A 21,397-nucleotide genomic window follows, 5' to 3' on the forward strand; every position below is an offset into this window, starting at 1 on the left:
GTCAGCGAACCAGGCGTGTGTGGTGCGAGCGACGTACGAGGAGATTACTACTCTTATTAGACTGTGATCCCACGGTCTGTCTTGTTGTTTCCTGTCAAACGGTGTGCATAAGTCCTTGCTATTTCAAGCATCACTACTTCTGCAACGTGCGATTATGGAAAGGCTGCATGATATCATCCTGGAAGGGGATGAAACAGAGGTGTTGGACGTGGGGGCCCTGGAGGTGGATCCGGCGCTGGAGGACGACGTGTGGCTACTCGGGAAGGTTCTAACCAAGGCAAGGGTAAGCGCTGGGCCTTTCCGGGCAGCGCTGCAACCATTGTGGCAGTCGCGAAACTGTGAAGAGATCCGGCAGGTGGGCGCTAACCTGTTCTCCTTCAGATTCAAAAAGACTAAAGATAGGGACCTTGTCCTTAAATCTGGACCATGGTTCTTTGATCGCCACATGTTGGCGCTGAATGTGTTTGACGTGAATGCCAATCCCGTGGATATACCGATGACCCAGATACCCTTCTGGGTACAAGTTCACGGTCTCCCTTACACCTTTCAGACTGAGAAGGTTGCTCGCTCTCTTGCTGGAAATTTTGCTGGGTTTCTAGATTGGGATCGGAGGCGCAGCGGAGAATGTCTTAGAATCCGAGTGTGGGTGAGCCTTGATCAACCACTGAGGAAAGGGAAACTGGTAGCCGCATGGGGGAAGCCACCTTACACGGCTGTTTTTAAATATGAAAAGCTTCACAACTTCTGCTTCAGGTGTGGTCGCCTAGACCACTTGGATAACGATTGCATGCTTGCGGGAGTGGGTGAGGGTGGACAACAGAAGTTTGGGGCGTGGATGAGGGCACGCATACCGGGTGGCCAACGCGAAGGTGGCGGAAATAATGACAATAGGTACCGTGGTGATGGGAACTCGAATCATGGAGGAAGGGAACGTGATCATCACCAACTGGCAAGGAACCCGAGAGAGAATGGGAATAATGTGAACCAGAACGTGAAAGACAAGGCAGAAGGAGGAAAAAACAAAGGGAAGTCACCAATTGAGGAGTTGGAGGATGAGTTCCTAGATGACCTGATTGAAAATGAGGTGGCACCAAGTGATTCTGAGTTCAACACCAAGATTATGAAGGAGGCAGAAGACTTTTTGAATGAGACAGAGAACGTGAAGACAAGGATGGGTGGTATTCATATTGGGGGTGCCTCTCATGGTAACAATAATGATCAGTACAGTAGGAAGCGGCCAAGTGGTTCCTCTTCAACACAAGGCGGCATAAAATCAAGCATCTCACCTCCCTTGAAGAGGCTTAATACTGATAGTGGATTGGGCTCGGCGGCGGCTGCGGGACAGCCCCGCCAACCTCAATGAGATTTTTGTCGTGGAACTGCCGTGGGCTTGGGAACCTAGAGGCAGTACGGGCTTTGCGTAAGCTCATCCACTCAGAAGCTCCCGATCTGGTGTTCTTGATGGAGACAAAATTGTACAATTCAGAGATGTTGACCCACAGAGGGATGAGTGGGCTTGGTAACATTTTTCCGGTTCAGTGTGCGGGTAGGGGGAGATCCCGAGCGGGGGGTCTTTGTGTACTCTGGAAGAATGAGGTTGATGTAACTATTGTGAATGCCTCGTTGCATCATATTCTTTTTACGGTGGTCCATCAGGACTATCCGTCTGCTGTTATGCAGGTTTTAGCTGTGTATGGCTTCCCGGAGACTCAAGATAAAGTCAGAACCTGGGCTTTAATCCGTCGCTACAAGCCGGATGCTAACACTCCGTGGCTATGCATTGGCGATTTTAATGACATACTTTCCCCGACTGACAAGCTTGGAGGTGATCCTCCCAATTTTGAACAGTTGCAGGTGGCAACCCAAGCTTGTACAGATTGTGGGCTTTCTAGGGTGGATGGTAGAGGGAACTCTTTCACTTGGACTAATAATCGATCCCAACCGGCAACGATTGAGGAACGATTAGATTATGCCCTGGTAAATGAGGCGTGGCAAGAGTTATGGCAGGTGTCATCGGTTTTCCATTTAATCCGACATCAATCGGATCATAGTCCGATTGTTCTCCAGTGTGGAAGACGCAGCCAAGACTTCAGAAGGCAAAGGGTTAGGCTCTTCCGGTTTGAAGAGGTGTGGTTGCAGGGTGGTGATGAATGTGCGGAGATTGTCACTGAGGTATGGGGCGATACAGAATTAACGCTTACTGACAGAATTGCAGGTCTAGGTCGAGCTCTTGATACTTGGGGGAAGGCTAAGTATGGTGATCTCCCTAAACGGATTGCTGAGACAAGGGCCTTGTTGCAACGCCTACAACGGAGCCCTCATACAGATCAGATCCATTTGGCAATCAGAGATGCGGAAAAGGAGTTGGATGAGCTTCTAAAGCAGGAAGAGATCCGTTGGGGACAACGGTCAAGGGCGATTTGGCTCAAGCATGGTGATAGAAATACTAGTTTCTTCCATAAAAAAGCTGCCCAGCGGAAGAAGATAAATTGTATTGAAGAAATTGTGGACGATAGAGGCACGAAGTACGAGAGGGAGGTTGATATTGCTATAGTTCTGACGGATTACTTTGAGGACTTGTTCACGTCCTCTAATCCTACAGGAATAGAGGAGGTGGCTTCTTTGGTTGGTAACAGGGTGACTGATGCTCACAGGTCCGTGTTGTTGGACCCGTTCACAAAGGAGGACATTGAGGAAGCTTTGTTTCAGATGCATCCGACAAAAGCGCCGGGGATAGATGGCTTTCCGGCACTGTTTTATCAAAAGTTTTGGCACATAGTGGGGGATGAGGTTGCTGCCTTTTGCCTTCAGGTGCTCAATGGAACGCTTTCATCAGGTATGATTAATCAAACACTTTTGGTGCTTATCCCTAAGGTTAAGAAGTCTGTGCATGCAAACCAATTTAGGCCTATTAGCCTTTGCAATGTGTTGTTTAAATTAATTACTAAGGTGCTGGCCAATAGGATGAAATTGATTCTGCCTGATCTCATTAGTGAAGCACAAAGTGCGTTTGTCCCGGGTCGCTTGATCACGGACAATGCTCTAATTGCCTATGAGTGCTTTCACTACATGAAAAAGAGGGTTACAGGTAAAAAAGGTATGATGACTCTGAAGCTTGACATGTCCAAGGCTTATGACAGAGTCGAGTGGCCGTTTTTAAGGGCGGTGCTTACTCATATGGGGTTCCCAGCGAGTTGGGTAACTCTTATTATGAATTGTGTCATGACTGTGAGGTTCTCGATTATGCTTAATGGTAATCCACAACCGTATTTCGCACCCAAGAGGGGTTTGCGACAAGGTGACCCTTTGTCCCCTTATTTATTTATTCTTTGTGGTGAGGCTTTCTCTGCTTTGATTCAAAGATCCATAGCAGCCTCAACCTTGCATGGGATTAAAATTGCGAGAGGTGCACCAATAATTTCTCATCTTTTATTTGCAGATGACAGCATTCTTTTTGCTCGGGCTTCTTTGGAGGAGGCAGAATGTGTACAAAACATTCTTGCAACCTACGAAAGAGCCTCTGGGCAGATGATAAACTTCGACAAGTCTATGCTTTCAGTTAGCCGCAATGTGCCGGAGAATTGTTTTCAAGATTTACAATAGTTGTTGGGAGTAAAGGCAGTGGAAAGCTATGACAGGTACTTGGGTTTACCAACCATTATTGGAAGGTCTAAAACCCAAGTTTTCAGGTTTATTAAAGATAGAGTGTGGAAAAAGCTCAAAGGTTGGAAAGAAAAAACATTGTCGCGCGCAGGGAGAGAGGTGCTTATCAAGGCGGTGGCTCAGGCCATCCCATCATATGTAATGTCATGCTTTATATTACCTGATAGTTTGTGTCAGGAGATTGAGGGGATGATTGCTCGCTTCTTTTGGGGAGGGGATGCCTCCAAAAAGGGGCTTCATTGGTTGAACTGGGGAAAACTTTGCCGGCCCAAATCAGAAGGGGGTCTCGGCTTTAGAGGATTTAAATCCTTTAATTTAGCTTTGGTGGCAAAAAATTGGTGGCGGATTTACAGTAATCCGGGATCAATTCTAGCCCGAACTTACAAGGCTGTGTATTATCCGGCGACGTCCTTGATGCAGGCGAGAAAAGGATACCGCCCAAGCTATGCTTGGTCAAGTATTCAAAAAACGTCTTGGATGTTTGACGAGGGGTGTTGTTGGAGGGTAGGTGATGGCAAGAACATGAGAATTTGGGAGGATAATTGGCTCCCAACGGGGCCCCCACTTAACTACCGTCAGGATGTGGCTGATGAACATAATCTCCGGCTTGTTGCGGATCTCTTACTGCCGTTTGGTAGAGGTTGGAATAAGCCTCTTATTGAATGGACTTTTTGCCCAGCAACAGCGGAAAGGATTATTTCCGTCCCTCTTCCTCTCCATCAAATGGAAGATGCTTTGTTTTGGGCTGCTGCACAAGATGGAATTTACTGCGCAAAGTCAGGTTATCAATTTTTACAGGAGAAGGTGTCAAGGAGCTCTCCTTCATCTTCCAGTGCACCTACTTTGTCTGAAGCCCAGTGGGGTTTCTTTTGGAAATCTCCAGCGCTTCCTCGCTGTAAACAACTAGCTTGGAGAGTCTGGGTTGGAGCTGTACCAGTTAGACACTCTCTTCGCAGGCGGGGACTTGATATCGACCCGTGTTGTGTCATTTGTGGGGTCGAGGAAGAGACGATGGACCACTTGTTCCTGCGTTGTGAGGTGGTGCGTGCGACGTGGTTTGGGACGGAACTTGGAGTGAGGATTGATGATGGAGTTTCATTCCATGATTTCATGGGGCAGGTTCTGCAAACCCGTGATAAGGAGGTGGTGGCTGCGGTTCAAACAGTTTTATGTGCCATTTGGGAAGCCCGGAATAAGGTGGTGTTCGAGGGCTATGAATTCAGGTGGAGGAACGTGGTCTCGCGCTTCCAATCTCTAGTGTGCCCTTTTGATCCAGGAGCTGGTACAGCAAGGGATGCAGATGACCGTCGAGCGCATACAGCCAGGTGGAGAAGACCACCACGGGGACGCGTGAAGATGAACATTGATGCTGCAACAAATCAGAGCAAGATTGCGGGGTTTGGGTGTGTAGCAAGGGACTATAATGGTGATATTTTGGCTGCTGCCTCTTTGTTTCCTACTGTGGTTATCTCGGCTACTATAGGAGAAGCTCTCAGCTTAAGGTGGGCAATGGTTTTGGCAACACAACTTGGCTTTAGGAGGGTGCAATTTGAAACTGATAGTTTATTGCTTCATCAGGCTTGGAAGAAAAGAAGAGGCTCATCTTTTTTATTTACTGTTATTGCAGATTGTGTTAATTTAATGCATTTATTTGATTATGTAGACCTTAGTTTTGTTCGTAGAGAAGGAAATTCCGCGGCGGACTTTATGGCACGGAATGCTTCCTCTCTATCGAATGTGGTTTGGGTGGAGGAAGGTCCTCCGGGTTTAACTGCTATTTTGAACTCTGATGTATTGGCCTCTGTGCCTTCTTAATTTATGAATGAAGTTCTGTTCAAAAAAATAATAATAATATACATAAGTAAAAACTTGTGACTTATTATAGCAGGTTTTCAGGTTTTTTTTTTATAAAAAAATTCAAAAAAGATATTTTATTAATCACAATATTACTGCTAATCTTTTTCGTTGTCACCTTAACAACTAAAACCCAGAAAAAAAAAATTCATCATCATCCAACAAAAACCCATTAAACAGATTGAGCAGAAGAAAATTCTCTCCATCAAACACAAAACCTAAGCTGCAACTTCCTTCATCTTTCCCACATGGCCTTAAAGTTCAGAGCTTTTTCCAACCCTTAATAACAAGTTTGAAGCTTTTTATTTTAAGAAAGAACAAACTGCAACATTCATAGATCCAAAATAGAACAAATGGTAGTTTGAAAAAAAAAAATTAGAACAACATTAGAGCATCTCCAATGCAAGGTTCTTAGTTCTTATTTTGGAGTTAAGAACTAAGAACTAAGAACTAAGAACTTTACCATTGGAGGTGCTGACATGGACTTCTTAGTTCTTAAAAATAAGAACTCAGTTATTATATAAGGAGTTTTGTTTTTTGAGTTCTTAGCTTAAAATATTAATTATTTCTCTCTCATCCAAATTACTTTATGAGTTTTGTTTTATGACTTTACTAGTATTTTTTACCCGTGCGATGCACGGGGGATATTCATATTTTGTTTTTTTGTGTGAATTTTTTAAAATTTGTGTTATTTTTTTAAAGATATTTCACGGGTTAAAAGAACACCTTTTTTTAGACATATATGAAAATAAGAAATCATAAATTTGTAAGTTTTTTTATCTTTTTTTTTTTGCATATGGAAAAAGTTTTTTGTATTGAATGTTTGTTTTTATTTTTTATTTTTGAGTTACAATTTATTTTACCTTTTGTTTTTTTTCTCCCGAATGCTTGATTGATGGTTATTTTTTTATGTATTAAATAGTTTATTACAGGGAATTGAAGTAATATGTATATGCTAAGAATATACGTTAAGTTACTAATAATATTAATAATAATTTTTATTTTTGTTACAATTAAAAGTAAGCTTAAAGGTCAAAACAGATTTTGTCCATGATTCCATGACAATCTATACTCTAAATTTGTAAGAGCAACAATGTTCTTGAATTAACACTTTAAAGTAAAATAATCATGCATTTACTTAATGCAACCATTATTATAGAGGTGTCACCCCCTCAATGTTCATAAATCAAGGATCAGATACAAAGCACACCCATGATATTATATTATATGGTTTAGCTAGCTTTCTTGTATGTTCTACTTAGTCACACCCATAAAATACATCTTTAAAAAGGAAGAAAAAAGAAGGCAAAATCTTGTACAAAAACTCAATTATTCAAGTATCTGAAATGCAAAAATCAACAGACAAATATGTAGATGACAAATAAACAGGATGTTGTTAATTTTATTATTTATCATTATTAACACTGCAGTCCCATTTACTGATCACATTACTAATAAGCTCAAAGCCATGCTAGGTTCTTCAAAGGAGTAAGAACTGTCTTCCTTTGCAAACTACGTTACTTTTTCTCTACCCTGACCACTCATCTTGTATCCAACAAAGGTAATTGCAGCATTCAAGAACAAAGAAGCTGAGTAGATAAAAGTAAGGATGAAACTTGTCTTCCCCATGGTATGAATTGAATTTTAATTCAATATGCATCTTTTTCAAATCAAAGTTGTTGATAGAATGCTCCATAAATCCCAAGTGACCTGAAATTCAAACTTCAATGTGTAAAGCTAGATAAACCTACACTTAAAATAATGAATAACAACATCCATTATTTGCATAAATTAAGAGGCTTCCACCATAAAAAAGATGGATACATTAGAAATAAAACAATTTACTTAGTCACATGGAGTAATACAGTTTAACAATTCATTCACTAACAACATTTGCATGCACACAAAAGTAAAATGAGAGATGTTTCCAGAGACATGCTCAAATCCCAGGGGAGAGATTCTTTCGCAACTGATACATCTTAGAGAATCAGGAGGGGGATATGCTCAATGAGAGATGTTTCCAAGGACATGCTCAATTTCCAGAGGAGAGATTCTTTCACAGCTTATATGCCTTAGAGAAAGTCTCAAGAGGGGATAAGGTGAAACATTATATCAAAATAGAAAGTAGTGAGCAAAGTAAAAGCATTCTTATTTGTCCTTCCACTGCACGAAAGCTCCATTTAGCAACCTATCTTCTATAATTTAAGTTAACAAACAAAGGAAGATCAATGTCGGGAAACAAAAAAGCGTATGAATATCAAATTACAGTAAAAGACTGTAAGCGGGTGGATACATTTTCTTGTTAAAATTAACTAATGGCATAAAATGGTAGCAAACAACACATTTAACAATGATAGAGAAATTTAATAGTACTATGTGGTATGAGACTAAGAGAAAAGGAACCATTCAAAAAGAGCAAATGAATTATGACATAAAATGGTAAGCTAAAGTGGTAGTCTACTTATCAACATTACTCAATTTATGATTTTCCTCATGGGTCTATCTACTTACTCTATCTCTTGACCTTTCTTTTAATAGATTTATCTCCCTTTCCTTCTCTCTAGTTTTATCTTTCCCCTTGTCCTTCTCCCCATCTTTATAGCTTACCCTCTTCTCTTAACTATTTGTATGCTTCTCTCGCTCTATTTCCTTTGCCTTATCCCTATCCCTTTGATTCAAATAAACCAACACCTGAATTAGAGCAAATACTACTAATTAACTATAGAAACAAACATATCTCACACTGCAAAAAAAAATTAAAAATTAATGAGCCGAGCTAAAGCAACAGCTCCATCATACCAAACCTCCTCATCTCTGTTTTCACGACAGTCTACTTTATCATCAACATTACTCAATTCATGATCTTCTTCATGGGTCTCTCTTGGCCTTTTCTTTATCTTGATCTATCTCCCTCTCCTTCTCTCTATTTTTATCTTTCTCCCTCAGATGTAATGACAATTAACTAAGAAAATGATAAGGAGGTGACAATCTGCAATCAAAGTAAAGTCCAAGCACAAAGAATTTGGATCAGTTATGCTTGAGTCATTCCACATGAAACAAAATCTGTCAAAATGGATATGAGGAAACAACTTAAAGTCATTGTCCAAACTGAAACGACTGAATTTTTATCACTATGCTAAAACAATAGTCTAAAATTTCTGCAGGTTAATAAAGCAACCAAAGCATTCATGATTAGATCACATTGCCAATTTAGCATCAAACTAATGCACATAAGCCCTTCGTAGACATAAGAGAGACATAAACTGCTCTAAAATTTAAATACATAATTAATCACTAGCACAAATAAAACATTGCACATACTCAATATTATCTAATAGAAATTTGACTGGTTCTTACAGTTATAAAAAAAATTTGTTTCAAAATTTCATTATAGCTTAAAAGTATACAAAAAGCAAGGAATAACTAATCAAATCAATCATTATTAAGAGGAGCAATTAGATTAGCTAGAGAGGGACAAAGAAGTTGTACCCAGTGCAATGCATAAAGTTGAACCCCGTGGAATGCATAAGCTTCATTCTGGAATACATGAACATGGATATAGTGACTTCTTTCATATGCCAAGCAGATTAAGACCCAAACAAATTTGATCCGACTCCTCAAAGCTCGATGATCCTGCGACTGAAGCCAGACTCAACACCACCGCAAACAGGAACACCGGTGACTGCCGAGTCATCTGTACTCTCACTCTCCACTGAAACTCTGCAAAGCTAATCAAGAAACTTGCATCATAAAATACGTACATCACATCATAAAATTAAGATCAGACTTTTCATCAATGTTCGAGGATGTTTCTCAAATATTGATACAGACTATAGAGAGTCTCATGTAGGTTGATCTTATTTGAGCACTCAATCCATCAGCTAGTTGCCTCTGGATGCTCTCAGTCATTGCTTCTCCATTTTCAAAGCAATTTGGGTCAGGTAAAGAAATTGCCACAAAAATAAATAGGTTTCTCAAACCAAAACTGAATTCTCAAATCAACACCATAAATTTCAGATTTAAGCTAGTAATGAAAACCACAATTAATAACATCGCCCCCACTATATAAGACCCCAACCCTTATAAGCACAAAGTTCTCTTCAGATGTGAACTAATCAAGAATGCAAAAGAGTGATGAAAATTAATAAAAAAAAAAGACAAAAGATGGTACCATATGTCGTTGTTTGACACTCTTTCCCCCCTCTGATATCTTGAACCAACAAAAGGGTAGTTCTAATTCAGAGTTCAAAAGATATACAATTAGATAATTCAAAGCTCAGGGCATTTAATAGCTTTAGAAATGAGAAAAAAGGACTTTCAAAAGCCATGTTGATGATCCTTTGAAAAGATGAAATATCAGAACCTACATAGTCAACAATCTTGAGAGAGGATATGAGATACCTGCAACCCTTGCTTGTTCTTCTTGCTGTTCTTTTTTTGTCTCTTGTTTGAACTGGTTATACTGTTTGAGCAATTCCATAGTAGTTATTTGTAACATAAAACTGAATTTTAGGAAAGGAACATGGCAAAATTAGTGTAAGCAAGAAATAGACAAAGAAATACCAGAACGCAATGGTAACGCAAATAAGCAAAACATGATCTTACTCACCGAAAGAACAAAATCACAACAACAAAAACCTAACATCAATATAGAGTGCCAATGGCGATGCAAGGTCCATGCTGGAAAGGGGCAGAACCCTCTTGTCGATCTGAAACCCTTTCTCTGTTCTTGTAGACTAAAACTAAAGCTGCACAGGCACTGCAAGAATGCATCCAATTCCAATTAGATATGGAGTTTCCCTTTAGGCTGCAATGAAATTAATCAGAATCTCATTAAAACATTCAAAATTGAATTTAGCTTAAGTAAACTTGATTTTTTGCATAGCCTAAAAATGATAGTTATTTCCTTCCCACAAATTCAATTTGAAAATCACATTCTGGGCAGCACCGAAACACTCACTGATATCAGAAAGTTCTTTCCTTTTCCATTATTCTCTCAGAAACAAAGCAAATTTCATAAAAAAACCCAATACACACGCAGTCACCAATTGACAATTACGAAAGAAAAAGGGAAAACGTACGAAACAATGAAGTGAGAGGGAAAAAGGGGGAACCTATGTGGTCGGAAGGAGAGGATTGAAGCTCGTACTGAATCTCGTTGCGGAGGAGTTCCTCTCACGATTTCCCCTCCGCTCTGGTCACCATTTTCGATCTCTCTCTTCCTCGCGATCTCGCTCTCTCCTGGTGAACAGTGATTGCTAAATATACAACGACAGTTTATAGATAGATAGATAGATGAAAATAAATAGTATAAATAATGTGGTTGGTACCAAATGAATAGTGGTAAGAATTAAGAACTAAAAACTAAGAACTTATGGTTGGAGCAAAATTGCTTGAGAGTTGCTTAAACACATGTGCCAATACGGGCCCACATGAATAGTGCTAATAACTAAGAAATAAGAACTAGCATTGAAGATGCTCTTACAATGGAAAGTTAGAGATTGTGCTCTGTTCTTCAAGGCCGTATTTGAGGCAAAGGAGGTTGTTGTGCTCTAGGCCCTTGGCGTATAGCAGACCATGAACCTCCTCTCATGTCCTCAATCAAATTAGAGAGTGTGGGTTCTTCCATTCTCATGCAACCTGATAACAAGCTCCTTGAGCCATGAAAATTTTAATAAGCTCCTTCTCCAAGCTGAAGTCGGTGCACCGTATGCCAGGTTAATTTTTTTCCCATTTTTTAATCGATGGTAGCTGCGTTTTCATATACGCTGTTGAAGCGAAACCCGTGTGCTGCTTCAAGTGATGCCTCTCCTTCACCCTCTTCATGGGCCTGCTCCTCACCTATGGGATGGTGGCTGTGATCCTCGGTGCTATTGGTGTAGCCACAAGCTCTAGATCTGAAGAGGGGAAGACCAACCACTACCACAAGCATCGGATCGGTAGAGGGTTGAAGGCTAACCCCATCAACAACCTAACCCCAACTCATCCTCTGCCTGAAAGGTTTGCATTTTGGTTGAAGCCAGATCTGGTTTGATTATGTTCCTGGCTTAAAGGTGAGTTTCAGAACTCTTGTTTCCGATCTGGATTTACGTAGACTGTTGATGAATTTTGTTTTTGTTGAGGGTTAAGCTTTGTCTGAGGAATGAAGAAGAAGTTGGAGGATGAACATGGAGGATGAAGATGAACTTGGATGAGCTTAACCTAAATCCTTAATTAATTAATTCACTAATAAATATATTTTTTGTTTTTGAATTATTTTTGTAAAAAAAAATATGGAAACCTGCTACCACAGGTCAAAAGGTACTTGTGCAACCTTACACAAGTTTTTACTTGTGTATATTAAAGGCCTCCAAAAAATCAATAGCATGTTTGATTAAAGTTTTTGAAAACTGTTTTTAAAAACTATTTTTTGTTTTTAGAAACTACTTTTTCAAATTTTACTGAAACTCATCTCTTAACATTTTTTTGGTTACACCATCTCTTAACTTGTTGGTGTGTGAGGTTTTGGTTATTGGGGGTATTTGGTTTATGGTGTGGCATGGTAACATGTATGTTTCGAGTGATGTGAATTTTATCAAGTGACCAATACCATCTTACGTGGAGAGGGACTAAAATGAAAAATAAAAAAAAACTTTTATTTTACTTCATAACATATATCTTCATCCTTCGTCATATTCATTGGGAACTTAAAAATTCATCACGAACCCTTAAATTCAACAAAGACTCATAGATTCATAAGTTATTTAATGAACCTAAAAATCCATTCATTACATAAGACCCAAGCCCTCCTTTTTCAAAGTCACAATCACCATCAACCACCACCCCTAGCCTCACTAAATCCAAATCATTAGATAAACAATTAACATAATTCAGAGAAGAAAGAGAAAAAAACGCAATTCCAAATTTTTTTCTTCCACATTTTCAATTCTTCTTCCATCTCTGTTCATTCTTCTTTACACTCTCTAACATCGGTTCGAACCCAAAGACTCATAAATGACAACATTGATTCGAACCAAAAAACACTATAAACTAGACCCCTCAAATATCAAAGTTCTGAACAAAACTTCAAATGGTTGGGGAAAGAAGGAGAGAAGAAATGAGGAAAGATAGAATACAGAGAAACGGTGAAGAGAGGAAGAGAGCGAGAGAGGGCTCGAGGGAAAGAGATGAAGAAAATGAAGGGTTGCGTGGAAGGAAACGTGAGGAGTTTCAACTCAAAATTGAAAGATTTGAAACTTGAAAGCGGTGCATGCTTCCAATGGTGCATGGTGGAACCAATAATGATTTTCACAAGAGAAATAGAAAAATTTTGAATTTAAAAATCATAAATTCTGAAGGGAGAAGATGAAAGAACAAAGTGGTGCATATATAACGAGGAAGATAGTGGGAGAGAGAAATGAAGGGGAAGAATCATTTAAATGCAAATATATAATGTTCATGGAAGAAATATAAATGATTTATTAAAGAAGAATACGTTGAAGTGTAGGTCAGCTAATAAGAAGAAAGGAGAACGCGACACGTCAGACATGAGCTCTAATTCCATGAGAGAATGACACTTAAGCATTTTGAGTGGGAAAATGATTCTAGGAGCAAATTGAATGTGGGAATGACTCGTCAACAAAGTAGCTCTCATAATGATTCTCTATTCTAAAGTATATAAATATAAATACATCCCCATAAATAGATATAGATTACCCAAACCCTAAATTACATTCGGTTCCTTTATCTCTCTCGCCTCTAAGCCGTTAATTATATTTTGGTTAACTAAGTTGCGAGTAATAGGCACGAGTACGGGTCCAAATGGTACGGTTACATGTATTTAAGTTTCTGCCCGCGCGCGTATGAGAAATGGTACGAGTAAGTTTTAAAAATGCGGATACGGAGATGATACTACCCGGACCCTACCCATTGCCATCCCAACACTGAACCGGCCCAAACCGTTAAAGTACCTGTTTCACCGTCTTCGTCCGGTTTTCTTCATCCCCAGTTATCCCGACTCACAACCTAAGACCACCGAACTTCCACTTCCGCCACTCTCCTCCCCCAACCGCCATGTCCTCCGCCAAATCGCGCAACTTCCGCCGACGCGGCGGCGACACCGAACCCGACAACGACGACACCACCTCCTCCGCCGCCACCAAACCCTCCTCCTCTTCCTCCGCCAAGCCCAAAAAGCCCCCCAAACTTCTCAGCTTCGCCGACGACGAGGAAAACGACGTAACCCCTCGTCCCCGCTCCTCCACCGCGAAACCCTCCCGCTCCGGCAAACCCTCCTCCTCCTCCTCCTCCTCACACAAGATAACCAGTCTCAAGGACCGAATCGCAAATTCCCATTCATCTTCAGTCCCTTCCAATGTTCAACCCCAAGCTGGAACCTACACCAAAGAAGCACTTCGTGAGCTTCAGAAGAACGCGCGAACCTTGGTCACTGGTAGTGCTGCCTCTCGTCTACCTCCTCCTTCTTCCGATCCTAAACCCTCATCGGAACCTGTCATTGTCTTGAAGGGCCTGGTCAAGCCTCAGAGCTCGGAATCCGATTCCGACGAGGAGCATAAGGAGGTTGAGGCCAAATTCGCCTCCGTCGGCATTCAGAACGGGAAAGATTCGGACTATCCGGACGAAGAGACCATCAGGGCCATCCGGGCGCAGCGGGAGCGCGCGCGGCAGGCGCGACCGGCTGCACCGGATTATATATCGTTGGATGGTGGTAGTAATCATGGCGCTGCTGAGGGGCTGAGTGATGAGGAGCCTGAGTTTCGGGGCCGGATTGCGTTGATTGGGGAGAAGGTGGAAGGTGGGAAGAAGAAGGGTGTTTTCGAGGATGTGGAAGAGAGGGATGGAGGGTTCAAGGGTGGTGGGGAGGATGAAGTGGGAGATGATGATGATGAGGAGGAGAAGTTGTGGGAAGAAGAGCAGTTTAGGAAGGGATTGGGGAAGAGAATGGATGAAGGGCCTGCTGCTAGGGTGGGTGGCAGTGATGTTCCTGTGGTGCAAGCTGCACAACAGAATAAGTTTGTTGTTCCCTCTGCTGCAGCTGTGTATGGTGGTGCTGTTCCAACTGCATCAGCAGGAGTGTCTGTGAGTACCAGCATTGGAGGTGCATTTCAACCGACACCGGTTTTGGATGTTGTGCCTATGTCTAAACAAGCTGAGATCGTGAGAAAAGCTATGTTAGATAATGTGAGGAGGCTTAAGGTAAGTATCAATAATGATATCATATGGCCGAACTGGTTGTTTATTATGCTGAGTTGTTACTTATTAGATTAGTATTCTTGCTTGCTTATCTTTTGTACATGATACTTGCACTGATTTTTTTTTTGGTGACAATACACACACTGTTGTTGATTAAATTAGCATGAGTTGGAGCCATTAAGTGTGTCGGATGGAAACTCCTGCATCTATAAAATGATTTTATTATTTTCTTTCTGACATTTGTACCATCTAGTACGTGTATTGGTATTGGGTTGGTTCTTTTGATCAGTAGTCATTGTAGTGTAGCCCTACCGAAATCAGAATTTGTGAACTTGAGGGACTTGTAGCAATTGAGAGATGAACTCTGTTGTTAATTCTGATTGCTCTCATAGCCAGTATAACAATAAGTTGTAATTGCTTCCATTGAATTGTTGGATGAAAAACGTACATCTAGGATTTAAATTTGGATTTAAATTTTGTTGTGGCCATTATAGGTTGATGCGGGTAAATTCTGTTTAATGCGGTTTGCAATCGCTTCCTTATGCATTTGCAGTAACTGCAACAAAGACGTTGCGGCTGTATCACATGATGTGGTTCACAATTTATTACCTTGATTATGTATGATGGAGATTGCTGACATGCTTCCTGCCTATGTCATAGTGGGTTGTAACCTGTAAACTATGGGGGTCAAAAGAAAAAGGATGGCCACAGTAGTGGAGGGACCAATAAATAATAAGACAAGCTTAATACATTCATTATTTCAAATACACATGTACTTAAATGGGTCAAATGGACTCTTTTCCAAGCATTTATGTTGTATAACAATAGATTGTTCAATTTTTTCTTATAAGCTATTTAATGAAGCACCAGGAATAAGAACTGGTGTGGAATTTTATTTTTAAGAAGCTAAAAGTGAGCCTTAACTCCCACAAGGGAAGTTCAGAGCTAAGCTCCTTAGAGAAAAGTATTTCTATGGCTAAAAACAAACATAAACTGACTGAATGATCTCACATTACTCTTCTCTTCCTATATTTGCACCGCATGGCCTAACAAACTTGCCAACTTAGCAGCATAACTAATTCTCTCCCCCTGTGCCTTTCTTTCCTTGATCAGCAATCTTCCAAACCTTGGGCTTTTCATGGTGTGAGCCCAATAGCTGGTCCAGTGGTCTTTGCCGTGTTAGTTGCTTTAGATTTCGGACTTGCTCTGGCATGAAATGAATGCATTTTTCTCTTCTGGTGGGTTCGTATCTTTTCTTTATTTTTTATTGCTTTTCTTTTTTATGACAGGAATCTCATGGAAGGACAATATCAGCATTGAACAAAACTGATGAAAATTTGTCTGCCTCCCTCTTGAACATTACTACTCTTGAAAACTCTTTGCTGGCAGCTGATGAGAAGTATAGGTTTATGCAGAAGCTCAGAAATTATGTCACAAATATATGTGACTTTTTACAGGTAATTATAATTCTTGCATCTCTTTTCTTCCAATGTTCCAAGTTCCTTACCTTCATAACTAAGCATAAAGTGGGATTATGTTGCAATTTATTATTTCTTGGAGTTCTTTTTTTCCCCATATCACTTGTTTTGGTTCCAACGTTCCTCTATGTTTTACTAATGAGATAATATGACAGCTATTTTGATTTACGGTCGAGAAATGCTTTATGGAGCTATACTACCTTTAATGTTCATAGCTTGGAGAATTAATATTCTAGTCATTTGATCTATCATCCATTATGGGGTAGAATTGGTTCTGCGGTCCCTCATTGGTGCTTAGTTCATGATTTCTTTATGGTAGTCTACCTAATATTTAAGTAGATCGATAAGAGAGCTTTATTGCAATGACGAGCTTTGTGTTTTGTTTGAGGAGGCTAGCTTAACTTGTCCATGTGTATTTAATTCTTTGTTCTTTCTTGCCCAATGAACTTTCTCTTTCCCATAAGGACTGAAAATGTTAATTTAAGAAAATAGGGAGGCAGTCATCTATGAAATATGTATTGATGGAGGGGGCACTTGAATAAATCAACTGAAAAGATTAGCTGGTGGTTTCCTGATGTGTTCATTATATACGATTAAAGGGGAATTTTTCATGCTAAATTGATTGGTATTGTCCAAAATGTTAATAACATGCAGAGTGTCTTCAGATTTTGTATAGATAAAAGGTAGATCCAGACAAATGAGGACAAGGAAATAACATTCTGAGCTATGCAGAATAGATTGGAAAATTTACATTGTCTTGTTATTAGATTAGTACTTGGTGGATCAGTTAACCATGAAATGGTTTATCTTAGTACATGGTGTGGTTGTCAAAATTACAGTCTTACTAAAATTGTACACTTTTATGTGTTTGAAAGGCTGGAGTTATCCTGAACCCACTTTCAAACTTGTTTTACTGGGATCGTGGTGGATCATGTTTCAGCTGGTAAAATGAGCAGGGTTTTCCGGTGCTTCTAATCCCAGCTAACCCTTCAGATGCATGTCTTTAAACCTAGCCAAATCCATAAGAAAAACATTTCTGTGGGGACATTCAATATTTGACAGTTCTGAAAATCAATGGGTTTCTCATTATTCAAAGTTTTATAGCTGGTTCTAAATTCCTAACGCACTTTCCATCAATTTTAGTATTTTTTTTGAGACTGTGAGAGTTGAAGATGCTTGAAGCTCTAGAGGTGCCGTTAGCGTATGAGTTTATGTCCAAAAGAAAAGGTATTAAGTAGTAAGTGCTAACTTACTCCTTCACATAATCTGGTGGGAGTAAATTAGCAAACCCCATATATATAATCAGTTAATGGCTTCCCTACCCAGACTTATGGTTTGTTAAGTTTTAAGAACTGAAATGAACAAGCTGCTTAAAAGTAAAAGCTACTTTAAAAACATGATAGTAATACTTTTAATAAAGTTGAAGAATTTTATTTTCTTGTTGCCAGATATTTTATTCTTGAAACTTTATTATCTGCTTGTCATTTTTGCTAATGCTTCTGTGTCTGTGACTTTTACTTTCAGCACAAAGCTTCCTACATTGAAGAACTTGAAGATAAAATGAAGAAACTTCATGAAGATCGTGCATCAGCCATTTTGGAAAGAAGAGCCTCCAACAATGATGATGAAATGGTTGAGATAGAAGCGGCTGTGAAAGCTGCAATGTTAATTTTAAGCAGGAAAGGTGACAATATGGAAGCGGCTAAAAGTGCAGCTCAGGATGCATTTGCTGCTGTAAGAAAACAAAGAGATTTGCCAGTGAAGTTAGATGAATTTGGTAGAGATTTAAACCATGAGAAACGGATGAAAATGAAAGTGAGGGCTGAGGCTCGCCAACGCAAAAGATCTAAAGCATTTGATCCTAACAAACAAGTTCCCATGGAATTGGATGATCATAAAATAGAAGGTGAATCAAGCACTGATGAGAGTGATAGTGAGAGTCAAGCATATGAGTCGCAACGTGATATGGTGCTGGAGACTGCTGATGAGATTTTTAGTGATGCTTCTGAGGAGTATGGTCAATTATCCTTGGTCATAAAAAAGATGGAAGAATGGAAAAGAGAGTATTTGTCAAGCTATAATGATGCTTATATTTCATTGAGTCTTCCAATGATCTTCTCACCATACGTAAGATTGGAACTCCTGAGATGGGACCCACTTCGCAAGGGTTCAGATTTTCAAGATATGAAATGGTACTGACCTATTATTTGTTTTCCTCTTTTAACTATGTTTTTATTGAAACTATTGAGATGCATTCTTGGGTCACGGGCTAGTTTTTCCTGGCCATTTAATTACACGTCTAATGTGTATACAATACACACACACATATGTATGTATGATAAATAATACAAACTACTTTTGTTTCTCTGCGTATATATAACAAAAACAACAACTAAAGCCTTTTCCCATTAGGTGGGGTCAGCTGCATGAATCAAATGATTCCATAATATCCTATCATGAATCAAGTCCAATGATACACCATTTAAATCTAAATTTATCTCTTTATATTCAGGTATAAATTATTGTTCACTTATGGTTTGCCTGAAGATGGAAAAGACGTCCATGATGGAGATGTTGATCTTGAGCTTGTGCCAAATTTGGTGGAAAAGGTTGCACTTCCTATTCTGCACTTTGAAATTTCCCATTGCTGGAACATGCTTAGTCAACAGGAAACAGTGAATGCTATTGCTGCTACGAAATTGATTGTGCAACATGTGTCTCATGAAAGTGAAGCTCTTGCTGAACTGCTAGTTTCCATTCGCACAAGTTTAGCTGATGCTGTTGCTAATCTTATGGTATATTTTCATGTACCTTTATTTTATCTTAATTCAATTATGCACATATAGATCTCTGCTTTGTTCATTTTCTGTCAGACCGAATACTGATTTTTTGACTCTACTTAGCTTGTACAAACTTGAAATAAAGAAGCATTTGATTGTAACATGCTCTCATTTTATCTTCTTTGTAGGTCCCTACATGGAGTCCACTAGTACTAGCTGCTGTTCCAGATGCTGCACGAGTTGCAGCATATCGATTTGGTGTGTCGGTTCGGTTATTGAGAAACATTTCCTTGTGGAAGGACATATTTGCGATGCCAGTGTTAGAGAAGCTTGCTCTAGATGAGCTTTTGTGTGGAAAAATTCTACCTCACTTTAGAAGCATATCAGAAAATGTTCATGATGCAATAACAAGAACAGAACGGATTATTACTTCCCTAACTGGGGTCTGGGCTGGCCCAAGCATCGTTGGAGATAGAAGGTATGTTGATATTGCTTTGTTATAATTGTCAAGACACTGGTGATTACATTTGTTTCTTTTGAAAAGACAATTTGCACATTCTTGAGACTATTTTAAATCAGTAACTGTCTGTTTGCATTGTTGTACATGCACTTGGGATGCTGATTAAGTGCATACTCTGGTTTATTTGGGTAGAGGTTGTATTTTAAGTTGTGGCAACCACTTCCTAATGAAGTTGGTTTTTTGTAGTTATGAAGTCATTAAACTACTTGATATCACATACTGCATATGACATTATTATTGTGTTATTATGATCTTACTTTCATTATGTGTTCTATTATTATTTTGGTCAGCAATCTAATACTACCCATTCTCCTCTCTTCTCAAATTGCAGCCGCAAATTGCAGCCGCTGGTGGCTTATGTGCTGTCACTTGGAAAGATTCTGGAGAGAAGACATGCGCTGGAGAGTGATACGAGTCATCTAGCTCGTCGATTAAAGAAAATACTTGTTGACCTCAATGAATACGATCATGCTAGGAGCATGGCTAGAACCTTCCATCTTAAGGAGGCATTGTGAGCTCAGAGGGAAATCATGTTCCACTATACACAGTTTCTTGATATGTCAGGGAATTTGGCCCTAAGTCAAGCCTCTCAAGTGCGATATTCGCAGATAGCTTTTTGAAATTTGACCTCACATAAGTTCATATCAGGAGCATGCTTTATGATTGCATCTGGACCATAAAATCCTGAAGAAGCATCTTTCTCTCCCACAGTAGAGATAAGGGTATGAACTTACTGGAACAACATACGGAACTAATTGAAGACCTCCATTGCCCCCTTTTGTCACCATTATGGGTAAATTTACTAGGAACCAAATAGTTCATAATTACCATCTCACTTGTGGTGCCGAGGGAGTGTTTTTAACCGTACTTTCCTCTTCTCTTTGTCGTTGTTTATGCTGGGGTCTGTGGAGAACAAATATTGTCAAATTTTCAATGCTGTCCTGTGATTATTTAGGTTATATCTGATTCTGAAATGAATGCCTGAAGGAACTATCTATGGCATATATTCTAACGTTTCCAGTACATTGTGTGGAGTTTGCTTTTGCCAAGGTGTTTATATCATCATTTGAGTTCTCATAAATGTTGTGGAGGATATAATTTGTTACTTTCTTTCACTAATTTGTCATCACATGAACTTGCAAAATGTATCCGTTTATATTTATAACAAAGGGATGCTGAGCCGGCTGCTGAAAAATTCTCATGTCTACCTAGTGGCAATGTTATTTGAATTTATATAATTTTTACTTCTTAGAAATTGTGTTTGGAGTTCTAAATGAGGCAATAAAGAATGTTAAAACTTAAAAGTAAAAGGGAATGAAGTGACAAAACATTCTACATTTTATATTTAATCTTATTGCGTTAAGTCAAGCAGATGGTTGAAATCAAATGACTGAAATTGCTGTTGAGCTTGATGCAATTTGTGATGATGGGATGAAATTGAAAAGGAGGCCGGAAGTGTGGTTTAATAGGAACTTTGATATGTTCACACTATCGTTTTTCTTTTACATATCATTTTCACCAATTTTTCTTCTCATTTCTCTCATTTATTTTATTACATCACTTATCATCTCACTCACTTCTATCTCCTTTATTTCTATATTTCTCTAGAGGTGTGAAAGCAGCATTTTTCGATTTAGCAGCTTGGATCACTTTAAAAGCAATCACTCTCGTAATGAGATGAAAGAGAAAGTCGATCACTCTTAATTTTTTAAAAATTAATTTTAAAAAAGCCTATAAATTAGTTTAATTTGAGGTGTCTTGTAATAATAATACTAATGGAATGGGTAGTTGTTCGTGCTTATTATTGTGCTATAAACACCTCATACTCACTCAGATAAGAATATGCTTATTTCTATTTAAAACAAATCTGCGGTTTTACTTTCCAATTAGCCATGCTTCGCTTTTGTGGT

At 39.4% G+C, this 21,397-nt stretch overlaps 2 protein-coding genes and 1 long non-coding RNA gene across 3 annotated transcripts; 2 read left to right on the top strand and 1 right to left on the bottom strand.

Annotated features, from left to right (window-relative positions):
• Positions 1 to 6,812: 6,812 nt before the first annotated feature.
• LOC130748041 (uncharacterized) lies at positions 6,813 to 8,308 on the bottom strand. Its single transcript, XR_009022574.1, has 2 exons — positions 8,029 to 8,308; positions 6,813 to 7,227 (listed from the first exon to the last, which is right to left on the bottom strand). It is a non-coding gene; the product is annotated as an uncharacterized LOC130748041 (long non-coding RNA).
• Positions 8,309 to 9,011: 703 nt separating this feature from the next.
• Positions 9,012 to 10,052, top strand: LOC130742447 (uncharacterized). The gene is made up of 3 exons (XM_057594554.1): positions 9,012 to 9,245; positions 9,689 to 9,760; positions 9,905 to 10,052. Exons 1-3 carry the CDS (start codon positions 9,145 to 9,147, stop codon positions 10,050 to 10,052), a joined length of 321 nt encoding a protein of 106 aa, XP_057450537.1. The 5' UTR covers positions 9,012 to 9,144.
• Positions 10,053 to 13,424: 3,372 nt separating this feature from the next.
• On the top strand, positions 13,425 to 20,536 carry LOC130745146 (transcriptional repressor ILP1). Its single transcript, XM_057597288.1, has 6 exons — positions 13,425 to 14,712; positions 15,999 to 16,166; positions 17,712 to 18,379; positions 18,700 to 18,982; positions 19,156 to 19,445; positions 19,819 to 20,536. The coding sequence occupies exons 1-6, from the start codon at positions 13,570 to 13,572 to the stop codon at positions 20,000 to 20,002; spliced, it is 2,736 nt and encodes a 911-aa protein (XP_057453271.1). The 5' UTR covers positions 13,425 to 13,569; the 3' UTR covers positions 20,003 to 20,536.
• The last annotated feature ends 861 nt before the right edge of the window (positions 20,537 to 21,397 follow it).

This window comes from Lotus japonicus, chromosome 3, assembly GCF_012489685.1.
Source record: "Lotus japonicus ecotype B-129 chromosome 3, LjGifu_v1.2".
NCBI classification, from domain to species: domain Eukaryota; kingdom Viridiplantae; phylum Streptophyta; class Magnoliopsida; order Fabales; family Fabaceae; genus Lotus; species Lotus japonicus.

Bases quoted from the DNA above. Each gene is read 5' to 3' on its own strand.
- LOC130742447 (XM_057594554.1), top strand. From the start codon at position 9,145: ATGATCCTGCGACTGAAGCCAGACTCAACACCACCGCAAACAGGAACA. The intron at 9,246-9,688 runs CTAATCAAGAAA...AAAAGATGGTAC, and splicing joins TCCACTGAAACTCTGCAAAG to CATATGTCGTTGTTTGACAC. The intron at 9,761-9,904 runs GTTCAAAAGATA...CAATCTTGAGAG, and splicing joins AAGGGTAGTTCTAATTCAGA to AGGATATGAGATACCTGCAA.
- LOC130745146 (XM_057597288.1), top strand. From the start codon at position 13,570: ATGTCCTCCGCCAAATCGCGCAACTTCCGCCGACGCGGCGGCGACACC. The intron at 14,713-15,998 runs GTAAGTATCAAT...TTTTTATGACAG, and splicing joins ATAATGTGAGGAGGCTTAAG to GAATCTCATGGAAGGACAAT. The intron at 18,380-18,699 runs GTACTGACCTAT...CTTTATATTCAG, and splicing joins GATTTTCAAGATATGAAATG to GTATAAATTATTGTTCACTT.